We start from the raw sequence: 26,709 nt of genomic DNA, 5'->3' as shown, positions 1-26,709 counted from the left end.
CTTCCTCAGCAAAGGTCCTAGAGTGGTAGGCTTCATTCAGACTTCTGTTTATCGCACATGCAAGAAAAACGGACCAATTAGAATATCTACTATATAATTGTCTAAGGGTCACTTCCGTCTGTCTCTCATGGATATTCATTGGTCGCGGCCTTTGTCATGGAAATCCAAGTCAATCCAAATCCAAAATAGCCACGACCAATCAGCGACCGGCACAGTCCAGCGGAAAAATGGCCGCTCCTTCCTCCCCCCAGTCAGTGCCCGCTCCATACTCCCCTCCAGTCAGCCCTCACACAGGGTTAATGGCAGCGTTAATGGACCGCGGTGTAACGCACTCCATTAACGCAGCTATTAACCCTGTGTGACCAACTTTTTACTATTGATAATGCGTATGCAAGTTTCTCCAAATTCTCTTTTCTAGCAGCTTATGAAAATTCGACCACACTCTGATCTGACCCTTTGTTTCAAAATCATTAGTCGCCACAATTTTCCGTGGACTGCTCGACCACAATAAACCATGGACATGTGAATAGCCCCCCCCCCAGTTTATCACAGGAAGGAGTGCTATGCATGAAAACCACGAATAGCACTTAATCTTAATTTAAAAACTGCTCCACAGTTTTACCAGTTTCTTCGCAAAACTGTGACTCAATATGAAAACGATGTGGTCGGTGCGATATTTGGCCGCTGTGTGTGATTTTGCCCCAAGTGGTCCACAAATAACGATACACTGAGTAGTGAATCATAATGTCATGTTATTCTTGAATGATCTCCGATAATGCAATATACTAAGTAATAATTATAAATTACATCCAAATGATTACTCGGAAACAAGGCTGCAGGAGACTGCTGATCCTGCAATCTGCAGCAAGCCAAATACCAGACTCCGAGCTCGTAGAGAAATTTAATAAAGAAAAACATTTATTGTCGGACTGATTTACACAGTATTGTCCAGAAGAATAAGTTATGTCTTCTTTTGTTTCTTCTTCTCGTTCTCTTCCTTTTCCTTTTCAATCTCGGCGACGTACCTCTCAATCTCCTCGGGACTCAGGATCTGTCAGGAAAACAAACAGAATACTCAATATTTAGTCTCAATACCCATACCTTTACCCATGAGCCAGGATTTAGAAGCCAGAAACAAAAAAAAAGTTGTGTCGCGGTGCCGCGAAACGGATGTTTTTCAACACCCATGTCATGGCTTGGTCCTTGAAACCTTGTACTCGGTATGAGGCAGTTTCAGCTTTTCGGGAAATGTCCATTAACACCACACATTCTACATTTTATATTTCTTAGTTTAGCCTATTTGTTTCAGCCATGGATGGGTCTTTAATGTATCAAGACAGAACTGGCATTTTTTTTCCCTTATGTTTTATGTAGAAAATAACGGAATGCATTTTTTTTTCTTTTCATTGGACTACACACATTTATGCCACATAATAATCCTGGTTTTTCCTTTGTCACTAAATAAGTGAACTCTGCCGCGCATATAGTACTGTGCAGCAGGCAGGTGTGGGGAACAACATGCTAAAGTTTTAGGGTATGGTCACACACTGTGTTTTTGCTACAAAAATGCATTTTACTGTGAATGCAATTCTGAAACATGTGCATGTTTATTTTTTTTTTCCTTGCAGATTTGAAGCAGTTGCACAGCTGCAGCAAGTCAATTCTTTCAGCATTTTTCACCCATTCTAATGAATGGAGGAAAAAAATGCCACACAACAAAACACACAATCAAGCAATTTTTTCTTGCATTGTTTTTACTACCAAGACATAGGTTTTGGATGCAGAAATGTCTGCAGTATGGACATACCATAATGGTGTGAAAAGAGAATGACTTGCAGGAGCTATGTCCACAAGATCTGTGGTTAGTTCTCCAAGATGTTTGGAACAACCTCACTGCCAAGTTCCATCAAAGGCTATATTGTATACAAGTGTATCTAGAAGAATTGATGCTGCTTTAAGGGTATGTGCACACAACGCGGAAAACGCTGCGCGTCCGCAGCAGTTTCTAATGAATTTACATTACAATGTAAACCTATGGAAAACAAAAAACGCTGTGCACATGCTGCGGAAAAAAAAACGCACAGAAACGCAGCAGTTTACATTCTGCAGCATGTCACTTATTTCTGCGGATTCCGCAGCGGTTTTACACCTGCTGCAATAGAAAACCGCAGGTGTAAAACCGCAGTGAAATCCACGATAAATCTTCAGCAAAAACGCAGCGTTTTTGCCCTGCAGATTTATCAAATCCGCTGCGGAAAAATCCACAGTGGACCATTATACGTGTGCACATAGCCTAAAAGTAAAGAGGGCGATCACACCAAATATAAGGAGATTTAGATTTCTATTTTGTTCATTCACTTTGCATTTTATTAATAGATAAAATACACTATTAGCACTTCTATTTGTGAATTTTCCCCACACCTGCCTAAACTTGCACCGTACAGTACATTATCACTATAAGGCCTCAGATGGTCATTTTTCTTTTCATATACATGAAAAGAACGACGTATCAGTATTTTGCATCACATTTTCTTCAGCAGTGGTCAGTTTCAGTTTTATCATCTGTCATTTTCTCATTCTTTATAAATTGCAAAGCTTCTCCTACCCATTAAAATGTCAAACGGACAGCACATGGTGCTGTACTGTACTGTACATTATTTTCACAGACCCATAGATGTGTATTCATGGCTCGGATCAAAAACAGACAAGTCTAAAAAATTTTGGAGACAACGGACACAGCATTTTGATGATTGCATGTAGCGTTGTGCCAAAGAAACAAACAGGGCCCATCCAATCTTCAATGGCAAGAAAGTGTGCGACAATCTGCCCAGTGTATTTATCTTGCTGCAGCAACGGAGGATATAGCCAGAATATACAATATGCAATATTAGGGAATCTTGATAACAGGATTTACCCTTAGGAGGTATTGAGTGCATTTTAATCAACTTCCTTTTAACCCCTAAGGGTGGTTTGCACGTTAATGACCGGGCCAATTTTTACAATTCTGACCACTGTCCCTTTATGAGGTTATAACTCTGGAACGCTTCAACGGATCCCGGTGATTCTGACAATGTTTTCTCATGACATATTGTACTTCATGACAATGGTAAAAATTCTTTGATAGTACCTGCGTTTATTTGTGAAAAAAAAACGGAAATTTGGCGAAAATTATGAAAATTTCGCAATTTTCCAACTTTGAATTTTTATGCAATTAAATCACAGAGATATGTCACACAAAATACTTAATAAGTAACATTTCCCACATGTCTACTTTACATCAGCACAATTTTGGAACCAAATTTTTTTTTTTGTTAGGGAGTTATAAGGGTGAAAAGTTGACCAGCAATTTCTCATTTCTACAACACCATTTTTTTTTTTTAGGGACCACATCTCATTTGAAGTCATTTTGAGGGGTCTATATGATAGAAAATACCCAAGTGTGACACCATTCTAAAAACTGCACCCCTCAAGGTGCTCAAAACCACATTCAAGAAGTTTATTAACCCTTCTGGTGCTTCACAGGAATTTTTTGAATGTTTAAATAAAAATGAACATTTAACTTTTTTTCACAAAAAATTTAATTCAGCTCCAATTTGTTTTATTTTACCAAGGGTAACAGGAGAAAATGGACCCCAAACATTGTTGTACAATTTGTCCTGAGTACGCCACTGTTTGGGCGCATGGCACAGCTCGGAAGCGAAGGAGCGCCATTTGACTTTTCAATGCAAAATTGACTGGAATTGAGATGGGACGCCATGTTTCGTTTGGAGAGCCCCTGATGTGCCTAAACATTGAAACCCCCCACAAGTGACACCATTTTGGAAAGTAGACCCCCTAAGGAACTTATCTAGAGGTGTGGTGAGCACTTTGACCCACCCAGTGCTTCACAGAAGTTTATAATGCAGAACCGTAAAAATAAAAAAAATCATATTTTTTCACAAAAACTAGGAGTTAGTCATACCGGTAATGGTATTTCCAGGAGTCCATCATGACAGCACCACAGGAGGTTGCTCTTCATATCCTTGATAGGGACAGGAACACAGAAGAGGTTAAATAGCCCCTCCCAACCTCCACCCCTCAGTGATTTTACAAAGTACCACATCAGGATGGATACAACACAATTTTATTGAACTTCCTCTCTACATGTTCGTATCACATATTAGACAAGAGTTCAAGGGGGGGCAAATAATGGGTGCTGTCATGATGGACTCCTGGAAATACCATTACCGGTATGACTAACTCCTAGTTTCCAGGTCGTCCACATGACAGCACCACAGGAGAAATACCAAATAACTCCTATTAGGGCGGGATTACAGCTTGGAGGACTTTTCTCCCAAAGCTAGTCTGCTGCTTTGAGAGAACGTCCAGCTTGTAGTGCTTGCAAAAGGTATTTGAGCTAGACCAAGTTGCCGCCCGGCAAATTTGATCCATGGATGCACCCGCACTCTCTGCCCATGAAGCAGATACTGCTCTCAGTGAGTGGGCTTTTAGGTGATCTGGAGGAGATTCACCGGCTGAAATATACGCAGCGCAAATGGTAGATTTGATCCATCTAGCCAGAGTCGCTTTTGAGGCTTTTTTGCCTCTATTTTTCCCAGACATCTGGATAAAGAGATTTGAGTCAATTCTCCAGCTGTCTGTAAGTTTTAGATACTGCAATACTGTTCTCTTAACATCCAGGGAATGAAGAGAACGTTCTTTTTCGTTATTGTAGTTCTGGCAGAACGTAGGCAAAACTATTTCCTGGTTTCTGTGAAAGTCCGTCACAACTTTTGGAAGAAATGAAGGATCCAACTTTAAAACGATGCAATCTTCCTGTATCTTTAAGTATGGATCTGTTATGGACAGGGCTTGAATTTCGCCTATTCGCCTTGCTGTCGTTATTGCGACGAGGAAAACAGTCTTGAATGTCACAGATTTTAAGTCTGCCTGATCAAGTGGCTCGTACGGAGCATTCCGTAGCTCATTTAGCACCAAAGTGAGGTTCCATGAGGGTACTGAGCTTCGTATTGTTGGTCTAAGACGTTGTGTAGCTTTGATGAATCTCATTATCCAGGGATGATTTGCTAGTGGATAGTCATAAAAGGCAGTTAAAGCTGAGATTTGTACCTTTAGCGTACTAGGTCTCAAGCCCATATCAAAACCTGTTTGGAGAAAATTTAGTATTTGAGGAATATCTGGTTGTTGGAGAATGGATATTGGAGTATTGGTCTGTGCACAAAATTTCTTCCAAATCTTCTGGTATATAGCCGAGGTCACCGGCTTTCTACTTTTTTTCATAGTTGAGATAACTGACTCAGACAGTCCTTTTGATCTCAAGATCTCCCTTTCAAGATCCATGCTGAGAGTTGTAGCATCTTTAGATTTTGATGGACCAATGGTCCCTGTATTAGAAGATCCCGTCTCAGTGGTAGTAACACTGGGTCCTCCACCGCCATCCACTTCAGCAGAGGAAACCAGCTCCTCTTGGGCCAATATGGCACTATTAGGATCACTACCGCTAGACTTTCCTGGATTTTCCTCAGAACTCTGGGAATTAGGGCTAGTGGCGGGAACGCGTATGCGAGTTCCATGTCCCAATGTTGAGCCAATGCATCTATGCCAGTTGGATTGTCTCTTGGATTTAGCGAAAATAATTCTTTCGTTTTTGTATTGCTCCTTGAGGCGAATAAATCTATTTGTGGGGTGCCCCACTGTTGGATTAACTGAGTAAAGATTTCTTCGTTTAGAGACCATTCTGACGGCTGTACCTTCTCTCTGCTGAGAAAGTCCGCTATTTGGTTCTGTGAACCTTTTAGGTGTACTGCCGTGATGGACTTTACGGTATTTTCCGCCCAGGAGAATATTTCTTCTGCTAGTGCCTGAAGTGGACGGTGCCTTGGTCCTCCTTGATGTAGGAGAAAAGCTACCGTGGTCGAGTTGTCTGAGAAGACTCGGATGTGGTGTCCCTGAAGCTCGTGTTGGCACCTTTTTAGTGCTTCCCAGACCGCTCTGAGTTCCCTGTAGTTGGAGGAACTGTCGCGTATCAATGGTGGCCATGTCCCCTGAAGGTATCGACCTTCTATGTGGGCTCCCCAGCCCCTTGAGCTTGCATCGGTGGTTATATTTATGCATGGAGATATTTTCCATGGTTTTCCTCTTTTGAGGTTTTTTATGTTGATCCACCATGAGAGGGACTGCTTTACCCTGCTGGGTAACCACATCCTGTTGTCTAGTGAATCTTTTCTTCCGTTCCATACCGAAAGAACTTCCTTTTGAAGCGTTCTGGAGTGAAACTGGCTCCACTGTACACTGGGAATGCATGAGGTCATGAGACCTAGAATCCTCATTGCTTTCCTGATGGAGATGTATTTCCGTTTTTTTATTGATTGAAGTTCTTTTTTTATTGACCGTTGTTTTTGGTCTGGCAGGAAGGAGTATTCTAGTTCGGAATTTAGTAGTACCCCTAGAAATATCTTCTGCGTCTCTGGTTCGAGACTCGATTTTTTTGTATTTATTACCCACCCCAGACGTTTCAGGAGTGACGTGGTAATTCCTAAGGATTCTTCCATCTGTTGGGATGAATCTGCGATCAGCAACAGATCGTCCAGATATGGTGCGATGAGAACTTCCTTCTCTCTTAAGTAGGCCATGACCTCCGTCATGAGCTTCGTAAATATCCTTGGGGCAGAGGAGAGACCAAATGGTAGGCACTGAAACTGGAAATGAAGTATTTTCTTGTGGTTTCTTATTGCGAACCTGAGGAATTTTTGATCTGAGGGATGGATGGGAACATGATAGTAAGCATGTTTGAGATCTAGCGTGCATATTACAGAGTTCTTTTTTATTAGCGGTGTAATTGATTTGAGAGATTCCATCTTGAAGCGTTTGTACGCCACCCATTTGTTTAATGGTTTTAAGTTTATTATTGTTCGGTAATCTCCGTTTGGTTTTCTTATGGAGAACAGACTGGAGTAATGCCCCTGAAAATGTTGATGATGGGGTACCGGTATTATGACGTTTAATTCTAAGAGTTCCTGTATGTCTGTTATCAGCCTTTGATGTACTGCTGATGACTCTGTCTGTGTTACGCAGAATCTCTTGGGGGGTAGATGAGTAAACTCTATCCTGTAACCTTGTGCCACTGTCTGTAGAATCCACTGATTCTGAGTTATGTTCTGCCATCCTTCTTGGAAGTATTGTAGTCTCCCTCCTATATTGTTGGCGTCATTGTTTGCTGGGTCCTGTTGATTGGTCTCGAAAGGAACCTCTTCCTCTGCCTCCTTTAGGGTAGCTCCACCTACCGGACTTCCCCTTGCCTCTGTAGTCCTGTCTTGGGTGGGAGCGAGTTTTTCGGAAGAATTGCGGTTTCTTTGGCTTCTCCTCAGGGAAACCTTTCTTCTTATCAGATGCTTTTTCAAGTAGCTCGTCAAGGACTGGACCAAAGACGTGAGAACCTGAGAATGGAATCGAACACAGCTTGTTCTTGGATTGGGTATCTCCCGTCCACGATCTCAGCCATAAGGCCCTTCTTGCTGCGTTTGACAGTGCATTATTCCGGGCAGCAAAGCGTACAAAATCCGCTGAAGCATCTGCCATGAAATCAGTCGCCATCTTTAAAACTGAAAAGGATTTAAGGATTTCTTCCCTTGGAGTTCTATTTTTAATATGACTCTCCAGCTCGTCCACCCAAAGACTCATGGACCTTGCTACAGAGGTAGCCGCTATATTCGTCTTCATAATGGCGGCTGACGATTCCCAGGCTTTCTTAAGAAGATCTTCTGACCTCTTATCCATTGGGTCTTTTAACCCTGACGAGTCCTCAAAGGGAATAGCCGTTTTCCTTGTGACTTTGGCCACAGGAATGTCGATCTTTGGAACCGACTCCCAGACTTTAGTCTCTTCTGGGTCAAAGGGAAGACGGTATTTGAAGTCTCTCGGGACTACTAATTTTTTCCCCACATCTTCCCACTCTTCCATTATCATTGCAGTTATGTGATTGTTGACCGGGAAAACTCTATTCCTGCGAGTTCTCAGGCCCCCAAACATCTCGTCTTGAACTGATAAAGGCTCAGACGAGTCTTCTATTTTCATAGTGCTTCTTACTGCTTTTAGCAGTATATCCGTATTTTCGGATGAGAACAAGTATTTCTTCCGTTCTTCCGGAAGCACAGTTAATGAATTGTCCTCTTCGTCCGAGCCCGGATCGGAATAACCTGAGACCTCTCCTTCCTCGGAACTCACATCCATATCCCATCTAGGCCTTTTAGGCCGCGGAGATTGGGGTGGCACCATAGTAGACACTGTAGCTTGGACTTCGTCTCTAATCATAGATTTAATATTATCTAACAGCGAAGCCTGCTCGTCTTTGAGAAGTTTAGCGATGCATTTTTCGCATAATTTCTTGTTATAGCCCTCTGGGAGTTTGGTGGTGCACAGTGGGCATCTAATAGTCCTTTTTTTAGTAGTTGACCTCTCGGGAATGTCCTTATCCTGAAATGTAAAGGAGATCCCTGTAGGTACAGAACTAACTTTTTGGAATGCATCCCGTACCACATACTACTCACATGGTCCGTGTGCAGCTCTAAGGATTGGACGTCTGGGCGAGTAGCACCTTCCATGTTACTGGGTCAAGTGTGCTGTCAGATGTCAGTCATTAAGTAGCAATCTTACCCGGCTTCAAGACATCTGATTCGTCCTCCTTCCGAGCTCAGCTGCTGGCCTCCACGGTAATTTCAGGTTCCCAGCTGTACTGCGCATGCGTCATCTGGAACACATGCAGACCAGCCTGGGACCTGGAAACCGGCGCATAATCTCAGCCATTGCGCTCTGATCTCCCAATGCAGCTCCCAGGCGCCCCGGAAACAACCGGCGCCGCCGACCCCCGGAATCCGGCCACGCCCCCCGGAAGTTGTCACCCCCGGCTGGAGCGCCGGACCGGAAGTTAGGGGAGCGATGCCAGCACCGGCCGCACGTGGAGCCTGAGGGAGCGCCGGACACCGCCGCCGCAGCCGCTGCCTCAGCGCCCCCTTTGATGAGGGGATGAGGCAGCGCATGGGAGCAGACAGCTCGACCTAGTCGCAGAGGGACCTCCAGCGGTATCGTGCGACTTCAGGAGTCGCCAGACTCTCACGGCCAGAGCCCCCTCCAGGAGGATGGACCGCACTCCGGAGCTCCTGCTCCAAGACCTGACCTCGGATCAGGTAAAGAGAAAACCTAATCTTCTGGAGAACTCTCTCCTGCGTCTGTCCCTGATAGGGACAGGAAAAACACTGAGGGGTGGAGGTTGGGAGGGGCTATTTAACCTCTTCTGTGTTCCTGTCCCTATCAAGGATATGAAGAGCAACCTCCTGTGGTGCTGTCATGTGGACGACCTGGAAATTATCTTTTCGCCCCCAATTTTTTATTTTCACAAGGGTAAGAGAAGAAATTGGACCCCAAAAGTTGTTGTACAATTTGTCCTGAGTACGCTGATACCCCATATGTGGGGGTAAACCACTGTTTGGGCGGATGGGAGAGCTCGGAAAGGAAGGAGCGCCGTTTGACTTTTCAATGCAGGAATTGAGATGGGACGCCATGTTGCGTTTGGAGAGCCACTGATGTGCCTAAACATTGAAACCCCCCACAAGTGACCCCATATTGGAAACTAGACCCCCTAAGGAACTCATCTAGATGTGTTGTGAGAACTTTGAACCCCCAAGAGTTTCACTACAGTTTGTAACGCAGAGCCGTGAAAATTAAAAAAAAAATCTTTCCCCCCAAAATTATTTTTTAGCCCCCAGTTTTGTATTTTCCCAAGGGTAACAGGAGAAATTGGACCCCAACAGTTGTTGTCCTATTTGTCCTGAGTACGCTGATACCCCATATGTTGGGGTAAACCCCTGATTGGGTGCACGGGAGAGCTTGGAAGGGAAGAAGCACTGTTTTACTTTTTCAACGCAGAATTGGCTGGAATTGAGATCGGACGCCATGTCGCGTTTGGAGAGCCCCTGATGTGCCTAAACAGTGGAAACCCCCCAATTATAACTGAAACCCTAATCCAAACACACCCCTAACCCTAATCCCAACAGTAACCCTAACCACACCTCTAACCCTGACACACCCCTAACCCTAATCCCAACCCTATTCCCAACTGTAAATGTAATCTAAACCCTAACCGTAACTTTAGCCCCAACCCAAACTGTAGACCTAACCCTAGCCCTAACCCTAACCGTAGCCCTAACCATAATGGGAAAATGGAAATAAATACATTTTTTTAATTTTTCCCTAACTAAGGGGGTGATGAAGGGGGGTTTGATTTACTTTTATAGCGGGTTTTTTAGCGGATTTTTATGATTGGCAGCCGTCACACACAAAGACGCTTTTTATTGCAAAAAAATATTTTTTGCCTTACCACATTTTGAGAGCTATAATTTTTCCATATTTTGGTCCACAGAGTCATGTGAGGTCTTGTTTATTGCGGGACGAGTTGACGTTTTTATTGGTAACATTTTCGGGCACGTGACATTTTTTGATCGCTTTTTATTCCGATTTTTGTGAGGCAGAATGACCAAAAACCAGCTATTCATGAATTTCTTTTGGGGGAGGCGTTTATACCGTTCTACGTTTGGTAAAATTGATAAAGCAGTTTTATTCTTCGGGTCAGTACGATTACAGCGACACCTCATTTATATCATTTTTTTATGTTTTGGCGCTTTTATACGATAAAAACTATTTTATAGAAAAAATAATTATTTTTGCATCGCTTTATTCTCAGGACTATAACTTTTTAATTTTTTTGCTGATGATGCTGTATGGCGGCTCGTTTTTTGCGGGACAAGATGACGTTTTCAGCGGTACCATGGTTATTTATATATGTCCTTTTGATCGGCGGTATGATAATAAAGCGTTTTTTGCCTCGTTTTTTTTATTTTACGGTGTTTACTGAAGGGGTTAACTAGTGGGCCAGTTTTAGGCTATATTCACACTTAGCGGTTTTTACCGCGGAACCGCCGCGATTTTGATGCTGCGGGTCCGCAGCAGTTTCCATAGCGTTTACAGTAACATGTAAACCCTATGGAAACCGCAAACCGCTGTGCACATGCTGCGGGAAAAACCGCGCGGGAACGCAGCGGTTTACAACCCGCAGCATATCACTTTGTGCAGAATCGCTGCGATTCTGCACCCATAGGAATACATTGAACCGCTTACTTCCCGCATGGGGCTGTGCCCACGTTGCGGGAAGTAAGCGGATAATGTGCGGGTGGTACCTGGGGTGGAGGAGAGGAGACTCTCCTCCAGGCCCTGGGAACCATATTTGGGGTTAAAAAATAAAAAATCTGATTATACTCACCCTCTGATGTCCGGAGCTCCTGGGCGCTGCACGCGGCCGTCCGGTCAGAGTTGCTGTGCGACCAGGACCTGCGGTGACGTCGCGGTCACATGACCGTGACGTCACGAAGGGTCCTTCTCCCACAGCATCTTTGGAACCGGACCGCCGGGTGCAGCGCCCAGGAGATCCGGACATCAGAGGGTGAGTATAACCAATTTTTATTATTTTTAACATTACTATTGATGCTGCATATTGCTGCATATGCAGCATCAATAGTATAGGCGGAAACCCGCAGCGGAAAACGCGGAACAAACCGCGATAAATCAGCAGGGAGAACCGCAGTTGTTTTGCCCTGCAGATTTATCAAATCCGCTGCGGGAGAACCTGCAGGGACCCGACGCAAGGTGTGAACATAGCCTTATAGGTCGGGCCGTTACGGACGCGGCGATACTAAATATATGTACTTTTATTGTTTTTTTTTATTTATTTAGATAAAGAAATGTATTTATGGGAATATTTTTTTTTTCATTATTTAGGAATATTTTTTTTTTTTTTTTTTTTTTTTTTTTTTACACATTTGGAAATTTTTTTTTTTACTTTTTTACTTTGTCCCGGGGGGGACATCACAGATCGGTGATCTGACAGTGTGCACAGCACTCTGTCAGATCACTGATCTGACTTACAGTGCTGCAGGCTTCACAGTGCCTGCTCTGAGCAGGCTCTGTGAAGCCACCTCCCTCCCTGCAGGACCCGGATCCGCGGCCATCTTGGATCCGGGTCTGGAGCAGGCAGGGAGGGAGGTAAGACCCTCGCAGCAACGCGATCACATCGCGTTGCTGCGGGGGTCTCAGGGAAGCCCGCAGGGAGCCCCCTCCCTGCGCGATGCTTCCCTGCACCGCCGGCACATCGCGATCATCTTTGATCGCGGTGTGCCAGGGGTTAATGTGCCAGGGGCGGTCCGTGACCACTCCTGGCACATAGTGCTGGATGTCAGCTGCGATAGGCAGCTGACACCCGGCCGCGATCGGCCGCGCTCCCCCCGTGAGCGCCGCCGATCGCGCTGGACGTACTATCCCGTCCGTGGTCATAGGGGCCCACCCCACCTCGACGGGATAGTACGTCCGATGTCAGAAAGGGGTTAAAGAGCTCTGTATTATCCCTAAATGCCACATTTGTATGTTTAACCCCTATCTGACAGACATAATCCGTCCATGTGACCTGGGCCTATTTGACCAGAGAAGGATTATTACGTCTGTGCGATCGCCACCGCGTGTCAGTTGATTCTCACAACTGACACTCAGTACAGAGTGCTAGGAGCGGTCACACACCGCTCCTGGCACTTTAACTTCTTAAATGCTGCAATCGAACCAGATTGCTGCATTCCAGGAGCCGGCAGAGGGCCGACAGCCCCTCTGCATTTGGATCGTGGACCTTACGGCGTGACGCGAAATCCCGATCGTTGTTATGACGACATCTGGGTCACCAGAGCTAGGAAAATTGCTGGTCATACGCAGTGAATGATGAGCAAGTTTGTCAGTGCAGAGCTGACAGTTTCAATAGTATAGCATGGGGATGCTGGTGAAACCCCATGCTGTAGAAGCAATCAGCCTGCAAGAAATGATTTAAAAGACAAGGCAAAAAACAATGCTTAACCCCTTAAGCCCCGAGGGTGGTTTGCACGTTAATGACCGGGCCAATTTTTACAATTCTGACCACTGTCCCTTTATGAGGTTATAACTCTGGAACGCTTCAACGGATCTTGGCGATTCTGACATTGTTTTCTCGTGACATATTGTACTTCATTTTAGTAGTAACATTTATTCGATATAACTTGCGTTTATTTGTGAAAAAAACGGAAATTTGGCGAAAATTTCGAAAATTTCGCAATTTTCCAACTTTAAATTTTTATGCCCTTAAATCACAGAGATATGTCACGCAAAATACTTAATAAGTAACATTTCCCACATGTCTCCTTTACATCAGCACAATTTTGGAACCAAAATTTTTTTTTGTTAGGGAGTTATAAGGGTTAAAAGTTGACCAGCAATTTCTCATTTTTACAACACCATTTTTTTTTAGGGACCACATCTCATTTGGTGTCATTTTGAGGGGTCTATATGATAGAAAATACCCAAGTGTGACACCATTCTAAAAACTGCACCCCTCAAGGTGCTCAAAACCACATTCAAGAAGTTTATTAACCCTTCAGGGGTTTCACAGGAATTTTTGGAATGTTTAAATAAAAATGAATATTTAACTTTTTTTCACACAAAATTTATTTCAGCTCCAATTTGTTTTATTTTACCAAGGGTAACAGGATAAAATGGATGCCAAACATTGTTGTACAATCTGTACTGAGTACGCTGATACCCCATATGTGGGGGTAAACCACTGTTTGGGCGCATGGCAGAGCTCGGAAGGGAAGGAGCGCCATTTGACTTTTAAATGCAAAATTGACAGGAATTGAGATGGGACACCATGTTGCGTTTGGAGAGCCACTGATGTGCCTAAACATTGAAACCCCCCACAAGTGACACCATTTTGGAAAGTAGACACCCTAAGGAACTTATCTAGATGTGTGGTGACCACTTTGACCCACCAATTGCTTCACAGAAGTTTATAATGCAGAGCCGTAAAAATAAAAAATCATATTTTTTCACAAAAATGATCTTTTCGCCCCCAATTTTTTATTTTCCCAAGAGTAAGAGAAGAAATTGAACCTCAAAAATTGTTGGCCAATTTGTCCTGAGTACGCTGATACCCCGTATATGGGTGTAAACCATTGTTTGGGCGTATGGCAGAGCTCGGAAGGGAAGGAGCGCCATTTTACTTTTCAATGCAAAATTGACTGGAATTGAGATGGGATGCCATGTTGCGTTTGGAGAGCCCCTGATGTGCCTAAACATTGAAATCCCCACAAGTGACACCATTTTGGAAAGTAGACCCCTTAAGGAACTTATCTAGAGGTGTGGTGAGCACTTTGACCCAACAAGTGCTTCACAGAAGTTTATAATGCAGAGCCGTAAAAATAAAAAATCATATTTTTTCACAAAAATAATCTTTTCGCCACCAATTTTTTATTTTCCCAAGGGTAAGAGAAGAAATTAGACCACAAAAGTTGTTGTGCAATTTGTCCTGAGTGCGACGATACCCCATATGTGGGGGTAAACCACTGTTTGGGCGCATGGCAGAGCTCGGAAGGAAAGGAGTGCCATTTGACTTTTCAATGCAAAATTGACTGGAATTGAGATGGGACGCCATGTTGCGTTTGGAGAGCCCCTGATGTGCCTAAACATTGGAACCCCTCACAAGTGACACCATTTTGAAAAGTAGACCCCTTAAGGAACTTATCTAGATGTGTGGTGAGCACTTTGACCCAACAAGTGCTTCACAGAAGTTTATAATGCAGAGCCGTAAAAATAAAAAATCTTATTTTTTCACAAAAATGATCTTTTCGCCCCCAATTTTTTATTTTCCCAAGGGTAAGAGAAGAAATTAGACCACAAAAGTTGTTGTGCAATTTGTCCTGAGTGCGACGATACCCCATATGTGGGGGTAAACCACTTTTTGGGTGCATAGCAGAGCTCGGAAGGGAAGGAGCGCCATTTGACTTTTCAATGCAAAATTGACTGGAATTAAGATGGGACGCCATGTTGGTTTGGAGAGCCCCTGATGTGCCTAAACATTAACAACCCCCACAAGTGACACCATTTTGGAAACTAGACCCTCTAAGGAACTTATCTAGATGTGTTTTGAGAGCTTTGAACCCCCAAGTGTTTCACTACAGTTTATAACGCAGAGCCGTTAAAATAAATTTATTTTTTTTTCGCAAAAATTTTTTAGCCCCCAGTTTTGTATTTTCACAAGGGTAACATAATAAATTGGACCCCAAAAGTTGTTGTCCAATTTGTCCTGAGTACGCTGATACCCCATATGTGGGGGGGAACCACTGTTTGGGCGCATGGCAGAGCTCGGAAGGGAAGGAGCGCCATTTGGAATGCAGACTTAGATGGATTGGTCTGCAGGAGTCACGTTGCATTTGCAGAGCCCCTGATGTACCCAAACAGTACAAACCCCCCACAAGTGACCCCATATTAGAAACTAGACCTCCCATGGAACTTATCTAGATGTGTTGTGAGAACTTTGAACCCCTAAGTGTTTCACTACAGTTTATAACGCAGACCCGTGAAAATAAAAATTCTTTTTTTTTTTCACAAAAATGATTTTTTAGCCCCCAGCTTTGTATTTTTACAAGGGTAACAGAATAAATTGGACCCCAAAAGTTGTTGTTCAATTTGTCCTGAGTACGCTGATACCCCATATGTGGGGGGGAACCACTGTTTGGGCTCATGGCAGAGCTCGGAAGGGAAGGAGCGCCATTTGGAATGCAGACTTAGATGGATTGGTCTGCAGGCGTCACGTTGCATTTGCAGAGCCCCTGATGTACCCAAACAGTAGAAACCACCCACAAGTGACCCCATATTGGAAACTAGACCTCCCATGGAACTTATCTAGATGTGTTGTGAAAACTTTGAACCCCCAAGTGTTTCACTACAGTTTACAACGCAGAGCCGTGAAAATAAAAATCCTTTTTTTTCCCACAAAAATGATTTTTAGCCCCCCAAATTTTTATTTTCCCAAGGATAACAAGAGAACTTGGACCCAAAAAGTTGTTGTCCAATTTGTCTCGAGTACGCTGATACCCCATATGTTGGGGTAAACCCCTGTTTGGGCGCACGGGAGAGCTCGGAAGTGAAGGAGCACTGTTTTACTTTTTCAATGCAGAATTGGCTGGAATTGAGATCGGACGCCATGTCGCGTTTGGAGAGCCCCTGATGTGTCTAAACAGTGGAAACCCCCCAATTATAAATGAAACCCTAATCCAAACGCACCCCTAACCCTAATCCCAACTGTAACCCTAACCACACACCTAACCCAGACACACCCCTAATTCTAATCCCAACCCTAATCCCAACCGTAAATGTAATCCAAACCCTAACCCTAGCCCCAACCCTAACCCTAACCGGAAAATGGAAATAAATACATTTTTTTTAATTTTATTATTTTTCCCTAAGGCTAGGTTCACATTGCGTTAGGGAAATCCGTTTAGCACTAGCGGATTGCGCTAACACAATGTCTTTTTAGGTGTCGTGTTTAGTGGTCGCGTTAACGTCCCCGCTCTGGAAGATCGGGGATCGGACCTCGGGCGCGCCGCGGACGCTGCAAGCAGCGTCTGAGGCGCGCCACAAAAGAATGGCACCTTGCTAGCGCGAGCCGAAAATGGCACGCCCTAGCGATGCGCTACACCTGAAAATCACATTGCTGTCAATGGGTGTGCTAACGGACCCGTTGCACGGCGTTAATTGTGACATTTTCGCCGTGCAACGCTGTCCGTTAGCGTTAACCCATTAACGCAATGTGAACCTAGCCTAACTAAGGGGGTGATGAAGGGGGGTTTGATTTACTTTTATAGCGAGTTTTTTAGCGGATTTTTATGATTGGCAGCCGTCACACACTAAAAGACGCTTTTTATAGCAAAAAAGTTTTTGCGTCTCCACATTTTGAGACCTATAATTTTTCCATATTTTGGTCCACAGAGTCATGTGAGGTCTTGTTTTTTGCGGGACGAGTTGACGTTTTTATCGGTTACATTTTCGGACACGTGACAGTTTTTTATCGCTTTTTATTCCGATTTTTTTGTGAGGCAGAATGACCAAAAACCAGCTATTCATGAATTTCTTTTGGGGGAGGCGTTTATACCGTTCCGCGTTTGGTAAAATTGATGAAGCAGTTTTATTCTTCGGGTCAGTACGATTACAGCGACACCTCATTTATATCATTTTTTTTATGTTTTGGCGCTTTTATACGATAAAAGCTATTTTATAGAAAAAATAATTATTTTGGCATCGCTTTATTCAGAGGACTATAACTTTTTTATTTTTTTGGTTATGATGCTATATGGCGGCTCGTTTTTTGCGGGACAAGATGACGTTTTCAGAGGTAACATGGTTATTTATATCCGTCTTTTTGATCGCGTGTTATTCCACTCTTTGTTCAGCGTTATGATAATAAAGCGTTGTTTTTTGGCTCGTTTTTTTTTTTTTTTTCTTACGGTGTTCACTGAAGGGGTTAACTAGTGGGCCAGTTTTATAGGTCGGGTCGTTACGGACGCGGCGATACTAAATATGTGTACTTTTATTGTTTTTTTGTTTTTTTTTTATGTAAAGAAATGTATTTATGGGAATAATATTTTTTTTTTTCTGCTTTATTTAGGAATTTTTTTTTTATTTTTTTTTTTTACAAGTGTGGAAATTTTTTTTTTTACTTTTTCACTTTGTCCCAGGGGGGGACATCACAGATCACCGATCTGACAGTGTGCACAGCACTCTATCAGATCGGTGATCTGACATACAGCCGGGCAGGATTAGAGCTGCAGCTGCAGCCTGATCCTGACCCGGAAGTGCTCCCTGCAGGACCCGGATGCAGCCCGGCGGCCATTTTGGATCCGGGGACTGCAGGGAGAAGACGCTCGGTACACGGTGAGCACATCACCGTGTACCGATCGTCTCAGGGAAGCCCGCAGGGAGCCCCCTCCCTGCGCGATGCTTCCCTGCACCGCCGGCACACCGCGATCATCTTTGATCGCGGTGTGCCGGGGGTTAATGTGCCGGGAGCGGTCCGTGACCGCTCCTGGCACATAGTGCCGGATGTCAGCTGCGATAGGCAGCTGACACCCGGCCGCGATCGGCCGCGCTCCCCCCGTGAGCGCGGCCGATCGCATATGACGTACTATCCCGTCCATGGGAATTAAGTCCCAGGTCACCTGGACGGGATAGTACGTCATATGGGATTAAGGGGTTAATCATCATACCGCCAAACAAAAAATGGAATAACATGCGATCAAAAAGACGGATATAAATAAACATGGTACCACTGAAAACGTCATCTAATCCCACAAAAAAAAGCCCTCATACGGCTCCATCAGCTGAAAAATAAAAAGGTATAGCTCTCAGAATAAAAGGGATGCAAAAATAATTATTTTGTCTATAATAGTTTTTGTGTAAAAGCCCCAAAACATAGAAAAACAATACCGTATATACTCGAGTATAAGCCGAGATTTTCAGCCCAAATTTTTGGGCTGAAAGTGCCCCTCTCGGCTTATACTCGAGTCAAGGTGGGTGGCAGGGTCGGCGGGTGAAGGGGAGAGGGCGCTGATGCATACTTACCTAGTCCCAGCGATCCTGGCGCTCCCTCTGCCGTCCCACGGTCTTCTGTGCTGCAGCTTCTTCCCCTCTTCAGCGGTCACGTGGGACCGCTCATTAGAGAAATGAATAAGCGGCTCCACCTCCCATAGGGGTGGAGCCGCCTATTAATTTCTCTAATCAGCGGTAACGGTGACCGCTGATATAGGAAGAAGCTGCGGCACCGAAGACAGCTGTGCGGGGGAAGGAGCCAGACGCCGGGAGCAGGTAAGTATGTAATATTCACCTGTCCGCGTTCCAGCCGCCGCTCCATCTTCCTGGCGTCTCTGCGCTCTGACTGTGCAGGTCAGAGGGCGTGATGACGCATATAGTGTGCGCGGCGCCCTCTGCCTGATCAGTCAGTGCGCAGAGACGCCGGGACCGGACACTGGGGAGCTGCAATCAAGAGAGGTGAGTATGGAATTTTTTTTTTTATTTTTTTTACTGCAGCAGCACCAGCGGCAATGGCACAGATTTCTATGGGGAACTATAAACGGTGCAGAGCACTATATGAGGCACAGCTATAGGGAACTATGAACGGTGCAGAGCACTATATGAGGCACAGCTATAGGGAACTATGAACGGTGCAGAGCACTATATGGCACAGCTATAGGGAACTATGTACGGTGCAGAGCACTATATGAGGCACAGCTATAGGGAACTATGAACGGTGCAGAGCACTATATGAGGCACAGCTATAGGGAACTATGAACGGTGCAGAGCACTATATGGGGCACAGCTATAGGGAACTATGAACGGTGCAGAGCACTATATGAGGCACAGCTATAGGGAACTATGAACGGTGCAGAGCACTATATGAGGCACAGCTATAGGGCAATAATGAACGGTGCAGAGCACTATATGAGGCACAGCTATAGGGCAATAATGAACGGTGCAGAGCACTATATGAGGCACAGCTATAGGGCAATAATGAACGGTGCAGAGCACTATATGAGGCACAGCTATAGGGAACTATGAACGGTGAAGAGCACTATATGAGGCACAGCTATAGGGAACTATGAACGGTGCAGAGCACTATATGAGGCACAGCTATAGGGAACTATGAACGGTGCAGAGCACTATATGAAGCAGAGCTATAGGGAACTATGAACGGTGCAGAGCACGATATGGCAGCTATAGGGAACTATGAACGGTGCAGAGCACTATATGGGGCACAGCTATGGGGAACTATGAATGGTGCAGAGCACTATATGGGGCACAGCTATGGGGCAATAATGAACGGTGCAGAGCACTATATGGCACAGCTATGGGGAAATAATGATCTATTTTTATTTTTGACTGCTGCATTTCCACCCTAGGCTTATACTCGAGTCAATAAGTTTTCCCAGTTTTTTGTGGCAAAATTAGGGGGGTTGGCTTATACTCGGGTCGGCTTATACTCGAGTATATGCGGTAAGTGGGGTATAGCTGTAACTGTACTGACCCGAAGAATAGAACTGCCTTATCAATTTTAGTCCAAAAACAGAAAAAAAGGTGGCACTCACCATCCAGTAAAACATTCCTTTATTTAGTCCATAACATAGGTACAGCGGGAGAGGAGCAGATACCGTCTGTGGAAGACGGCCGTTTCGCGCTCATAGCTCTTCAACCGGTCCTACTGAAGCGCAGCTAGCGCGAAACGGCCGTCGCCCACAGACGGTATCTGCTCCTCTCCCGCTGTACCCATGTTATGGACTAAATAAAGGAATGTTTTACCGGATGGGGAGTGCCAGCTTTTTCTGTTTTTGGACTATAATTGATTCATTTTTTCGTGTGCACCTGTATTCCCTCAGCTGTCTGGTGTCCAGCCTACACCCAGGTAGATTTCATTCTCAGCAGAGATAACCACAGAAGCAAGGGTTGGCAACACACCCCGTTTTTTAATGGTTTGCCTTATCAATTTTACTAAACACGGAAAGGCATAAACCCATTTCACTAGGGTTTCTGATGTTTTGGCACCAATGTGACATGGCACCCTCAAACCATTCCATCAAAATCTGAACTCCAATATGTCGCCTCTTCCCTTCTCTGCCTCAAAAGTAGTATTCCCCCCACATATGGAGTATCTGTGTACTCGGGAGAAATTGTACAAACTGTATGGTGCAATTTCTACTGTTACCCTCATAAAAATGCAAAATTTGGGCCCAAAACAACATTTTTGTTTGGAAAACGTCATTTTTTTTCACAGCTCAATGTTATAAACTTCTGTGAAGCACCTGGGGGTTCAAGGTGCGCACCACGCATCTAAGTACATTCCTTGAGGGGTCTACTTTCCAAAATGGGGTTACTTGTGGGGGGGTTCCACTGTTTAGGCACATCAGGGTCTCTCCAAATGGGACATGACGTCTGCTAATAATTCCAGGAAATTTTACATTCAAAAAGTCAAACGACGCTCCTTGCCTTCTGAGCCCTGCCATGCACCCAAACAGTAGTTTTCTCACATGGGGTATTGATGTGCTCAGTAGAAATTGAACTACAAATTGTATGGTGCAATTTATCCTGTTACTCTTAATGAAAATGCTAAATTTGGGGCCAACATATTTTTGTGAGGAAAATCAGATTTTTATTTATTTATTTTTTTTATGGCTACGTTATAAACTTCTTTGAAGCACTCGAGAGTTCAATGAGCTCAACACACACCTAGATCAGTTACTTGAGAGTTCTAGTTTCCAAAATGGAGTTATTTGTAGGGGATATTGATTGTTTAGGCACATCAGGGGCTCTCCAAACGTGACATGGCATCTGATAATTGTTAATTGTTCCAGTAAATTTTGCATTCAAAAAGTCAAATGGCGCTCCTTCCCTTCTGAGCTCTGCTGTGCGCCCAAACAGTGGTTTTCTCCCTCATACGGGGTTTCTGCATGCTCAGGAGAAATTACACAACACATTTTGGGGTACATTTTTTCCTGTTACCTTTGTCAAAATAAAAAAAAATTGGATCTGAAGTCAATTTTTTGTGAGAAAAAGTTAAATGTTAATTTTTTTATTTTTCAAAAAACGCCTGTAAAGCACTTAAAGGGTTACTGAACTTCTTGAATGTGGTCATCACCTTGAGGGGTGCAGTTTTTAGAATGATGTTACTTTTGGGTATTTTCTATCATATAGACCCCTCAAAATGACTTCAAATGTGGTGTGGTCCGTAAAAAATGTTTTTGTAAATTTTGCTGGAAGAATGGGGAGGAAAATAAATAAAAAAAAAAAAAAAAAAAAAAAAAAATCGCTGGTCAAATTTTAACCCTTATAACTTCCTAACAAAAAAAAGTTTTGGTTCCAAACTTGTGCTGATGTAAAGTAGACGTGTAGAAAATGTTATTTATTAACTATTTTGTGTGACATATCTCTGTGATTTAAGGGCATGAAAATTCAAAGTTGGAAATTTTCACCAAATTTGCGTTTTTTTTCCACGCAAATAAAACAAGTCATACCAAATAAACTTTTACCACTATCATGAAGTACAATATGTCACGAAAAAACAGTCTCAGAATCACCGGGATCCATTGAAGTGTCCCTGAGTTATTACCTCAAAGGGACAGTGGTCAGAATTGTAAAAATTGGCCCGGTCATTAACGTGCAAACCACCCTCAGGGGTAAAAGGACAACGGTACTGATACATTACACTACAATGTACCATGGACCTAAAGTGACTTTCTTGATTTATTCTATTACCTAATTATATCTCCTCCATCAGATAAAATCGTGGTTAAATGAGGACTCATGCCATAATACAAGCGCTGGCATCCATACCAGTCTATGGCATCATTCTCTGCCACTGGCGGCCTGAGTTCCTATGGTGGCATATTCCAACCCATGCCATGTTATGGAAACATTAGTCCTAGAGTCTCCATAAATGCTCTATATACGGCCGGCCTCTGCGTGCATCTTCACACTTACCTTTAGTGGTTGATCTCGTCTCATGACGGCCAATTCTATATTTTTACCTCCGGATTGAACAACCTGGAGAGCAATAGACAAGCAGGATTATTATTTGATAAGGGGGCGATTGGTGACAGTTTGCTAATAGAAGTGTCAATGTGATGGTGGTTTTTTTTTCCAGACTGGCAGGCTGAAGATCTGTAATACAAAGGCCTGGTGCTCACCTCCAGCAGAGCTTTAATAACCAGTTTAATGGTCAGGTCGTCTGTCTCAATGGCTTCATCAGTGTAGTGCTTCTCCAGGAACTCGCGGACAGACTTGGCCCCTCTCCCGATGGCGTTGGCCTGTCAGATGATGGAGCAGAAGATAATGAAGTCTTTCCCATTCACCTTCATAGTCCTCCTCCCCAGAGAATGGCTGATGCACTTACTTTCCAAGCGTGGTAAGTCCCTGAAGGATCGGTCTGGTAGAGACGAGGAGTCCCATCAAAGTCGAATCCCACAATCAGTGCAGATATTCCAAAAGGCCGGCGGCCATTGCTCTGAGTGTAACGCTGGAGAAAATATACGTATTACACCCTGTATATGGGTCTCCCAACAGTAGGCCTGGCTTATATAAGACAGATCAGCATTACTATGACAAGTCCCCATCCCTTACCTGTTTCAGGCTGGCAATGTATCGTGTGATGTACTCGACCGTCACCGGATCTTCTACTGTCAGTCTATGACTCTGACACTCCACGCGAGCACGATTTATTACAATCCGAGCGTCAGCTGTGAGCCCTGCGAGAGACAAGAGGGGTGTCATCTAGCTGAATTTCAAGGGATCTGGATTTTGAACAGATTCATTTAATAAATTGTAATTTTGTACAACCACCTGGGCACCAAGACAGCACCACCCCTGTCTACAGGTTCGGTCTGGTAACACACGATTCTGATGCCTCTGAAATAAAGCGCAATTTCTGGTCATGCAGCAATTTTGCCACAGCCCAGAGAGGGACCAAGTATCGATATGGAGTGCTAGCCTTTGGGACCATATTACAACTGCAAATTGTTCACCGCCTACGGTTCTACAGGAGCAGATAGAGATCCCTGAAGTAGACATTTTTGGTTTGATGTGACCCCGGTAACACAATTTACCCGCAAATGCCATGAAGACGTTTTCATCCAGCGCACAGATCTTCCGCACCGTCCTCTCATCCTGAAGTTTGGCTACAGATTTCTTCTCCACCCCCAGAACCACAATTTCCTTCCCTCGTACTCCAACCTATTGCCAAAAGAACAGAAAGTCACATTAAACTCAGGAGAGCCAACGGCATATTTTTTCCCAGTTTTCCGATCACTAAAAATTGTTTTAAAATCATCCTTGCAATTTAAACTGAGTGCCAACTACTGTAGCCCCCCCATTGCCCAATGCTGGCCGCTCCAGTGGCCTTCACCAAAACAGGAAGCGATGATGTTCAGCTGTTAGGACACCTAACCGCTGCAGCCAATCATAGGCCTCAGGAGTCAGATGGCTGAAAAGTGGGACATCATCCAGCACTGGGGCTACAACCGATGAGTACACATCATTCTATTAACATAAATCCTTAGGAAAAAAATTGAATCATTATATAATTAAGCCTTCTGGAACTCAGCAAGATACTTTTTTGTTTCAAATAATATTTTTGGCGACTTTACCAAAGTTACCGTGTTTGCCCCCTGTTCTATCTAAACATGACCCCTAGAGCGCTGCAGAATATGTTGGCGCTATATAAATAAAATTATTATTATTATCTCTACAAATCTAATTGGTGTGTCCCTCCCCAAACAATACAACCAATGAGTGCCCTTTCATTTCACAAACCGAGCTATAATAAAGTGCAGGCCCCCTACAAACCTAGCCATAGTAAGTGCAGGCCCCCTACAAACCTAGCCATAATAAAGTGCAGGCCCCCTACAAACCTAGCCATAATAAAGTGCAGGCCCCCTACAAACCTAGCCATAATAAAGTGCAGGCCCCCTACAAACCTAGCCATAATAAAGTGCAGGCCCCCTACAAACCTAGCCATAATAAAGTGCAGGCCCCCTACAAACCTAGCCATAATAAAGTGCAGCCCCACCTACAAACCTAGCCATAATAGAGTGCAGGCCCCCTACAAACCTAGCCATAATAAAGTGCAGGCCCCCTACAAACCTAGCCATAATAAAGTGCAGGCCCCCTACAAACCTAGCCATAATAAAGTGCAGGCCCCCTACAAACCTAGCCATAATAAAGTGCAGGCCCCCACAAACCTAGCCATAATAAAGTGCAGGCCCCCTACAAACCTAGCCATAATAAAGTGCAGGCCCCCTACAAACCTAGCCATAATAAAGTGCAGGCCCCCTACAAACCTAGCCATAATAAAGTGCAGGCCCCCTACAAACCTAGCCATAATAAAGTGCAGGCCCCCACAAACCTAGCCATAATAAAGTGCAGCCCCCCTACAAACCTAGCCATAATAAAGTGCAGGCCCCCACAAACATAGCCATAATAAAGTGCAGGCCCCCTACAAACCTAGCCATAATAAAGTGCAGGCCCCCTACAAACCTAGCCATAATAAAGTGCAGGCCCCCTACAAACCTAGCCATAATAAAGTGCAGGCCCCCTACAAACCTAGCCATAATAAAGTGCAGGCCCCCTACAAACCTAGCCATAATAAAGTGCAGCCCCCCTACAAACCTAGCCATAATAAAGTGCAGCCCCCCTACAAACTTAGCCATAATAAAGTGCAGGCCCCCTACAAACCTAGCCATAATAAAGTGCAGGCCCCCTACAAACCTAGCCATAATAAAGTGCAGCCCACTACAAACCTAGCCATAATAAAGTGCAGCCCACTACAAACCTAGCCATAATAAAGTGCAGGCCTCCTACAAACCTAGCCATAATAAAGTGCAGGCCCCCTACAAACCTAGCCATAATAAAGTGCAGGCCCCCTACAAACCTAGCCATAATAAAGTGCAGGCCCCCTACAAACCTAGCCATAATAAAGTGCAGGCCCCCTACAAACCTAGCCATAATAAAGTGCAGGCCCCCTACAAACCTAGCCATAATAAAGTGCAGCCCACTACAAACCTAGCCATAATAAAGTGCAGCCCACTACAAACCTAGCCATAATAAAGTGCAGGCCCCCTACAAACCTAGCCATAATAAAGTGCAGCCCACTACAAACCTAGCCATAATAAAGTGCAGGCCCCCTACAAACCTAGCCATAATAAAGTGCAGCCCACTACAAACCTAGCCATAATAAAGTGCAGCCCACTACAAACCTAGCCATAATAAAGTGCAGCCCACTACAAACCTAGCCATAATAAAGTGCAGGCCTACCTCACACAAAAAAAACAAACAAAAAAAAGCAATCTTACCAGTCTGATACCTCCCACATTCATGAAGGCCATCCATAGTTTCCCAATGGATGCCCCTTTCTCCCGGGTGCCCCCCACCCATAAATGAAACCACTGGGTGCCCCCCCAGACCACCCCCACCTATGAATGAGACCACTGGGTGCCCCCTGGGCCCTTTTTTCACGGCAGTAACATATCTCAGAATGAGCTCCCCACATTTTTAATACAAACCCCAAAGGGGGGTCTCTGTGTTCCTTGTTCTGCCCCCTAGCCCACTCTGTCTACAATAAGGTCCTCAAAATTGCCCCCTGTTCCTGTAGTGCTGCACAGCCCTTATATAGCCCACCACAATACATATGTCTGCCTGCTAGAGGTGACCAGCGATCCTCACCGCGGTGGATCCTTTCTTCACGGCCTCCTGGGCATATTCCACCTGGAAGAGGTGCCCGTCCGGGGAGAAGACGGTGATGGCGCGGTCGTAGCTCATGTTCACAACGGGGTCTGACCGCTCACAAACTGAAACCTCCAGAAAACAGCGCACTCATCCACCTCCTATTCCACAAGCGGACTTGCGCTCCCCATCTAACGTAAGAACGGCGTCCCTCCGCTGCTGTACGCTACGTAAACGGCGTAACTAAACTCCACCCCCGGGAACCTACGCTACCCGGTGCTTTAGACAGGAAACACGGCTTGTGGAATGTACCACTTTTTCGAAGGGGGAGTCTTAAATGAATTTTCCCCATACTTAGTTCCTGTATAGACTAATATTACATATAATATTTTATTAGTCTTACTACGTATAAAGCTATAGAAAAGAGCAAGACATGACTATAAATAGTTTATAAAATGAAACTCGGGTCATTCTATTGGTGATAGTTCCCCCCTGTCTGCTGCATAGAATAAGGATCCTCTGGCTAGTAATAGGGTGCAGATATTAAGAATA

The 26,709-nt window shown here is 44.4% G+C and overlaps 1 protein-coding gene across 1 annotated transcript; it reads right to left on the bottom strand.

Moving 5' to 3' along the window:
• Positions 1-896: 896 nt before the first annotated feature.
• On the bottom strand, positions 897-26,333 carry PSMA7 (proteasome 20S subunit alpha 7). Its single transcript, XM_069751202.1, has 7 exons — positions 26,158-26,333; positions 23,544-23,670; positions 23,062-23,186; positions 22,835-22,957; positions 22,629-22,748; positions 22,423-22,485; positions 897-1,051 (listed from the first exon to the last, which is right to left on the bottom strand). The coding sequence occupies exons 1-7, from the start codon at positions 26,251-26,253 to the stop codon at positions 962-964; spliced, it is 744 nt and encodes a 247-aa protein (XP_069607303.1). The 5' UTR covers positions 26,254-26,333; the 3' UTR covers positions 897-961.
• Positions 26,334-26,709: the final 376 nt, after the last annotated feature.

The sequence above is a fragment of the Ranitomeya imitator genome, chromosome 2 (assembly GCF_032444005.1).
Source record: "Ranitomeya imitator isolate aRanImi1 chromosome 2, aRanImi1.pri, whole genome shotgun sequence".
Classification (NCBI taxonomy): Eukaryota; Metazoa; Chordata; class Amphibia; order Anura; family Dendrobatidae; genus Ranitomeya; species Ranitomeya imitator.
The sequence above is the reverse complement of the archived record's forward strand: the minus strand, read 5'-3'. Positions and strand labels throughout refer to the sequence as shown.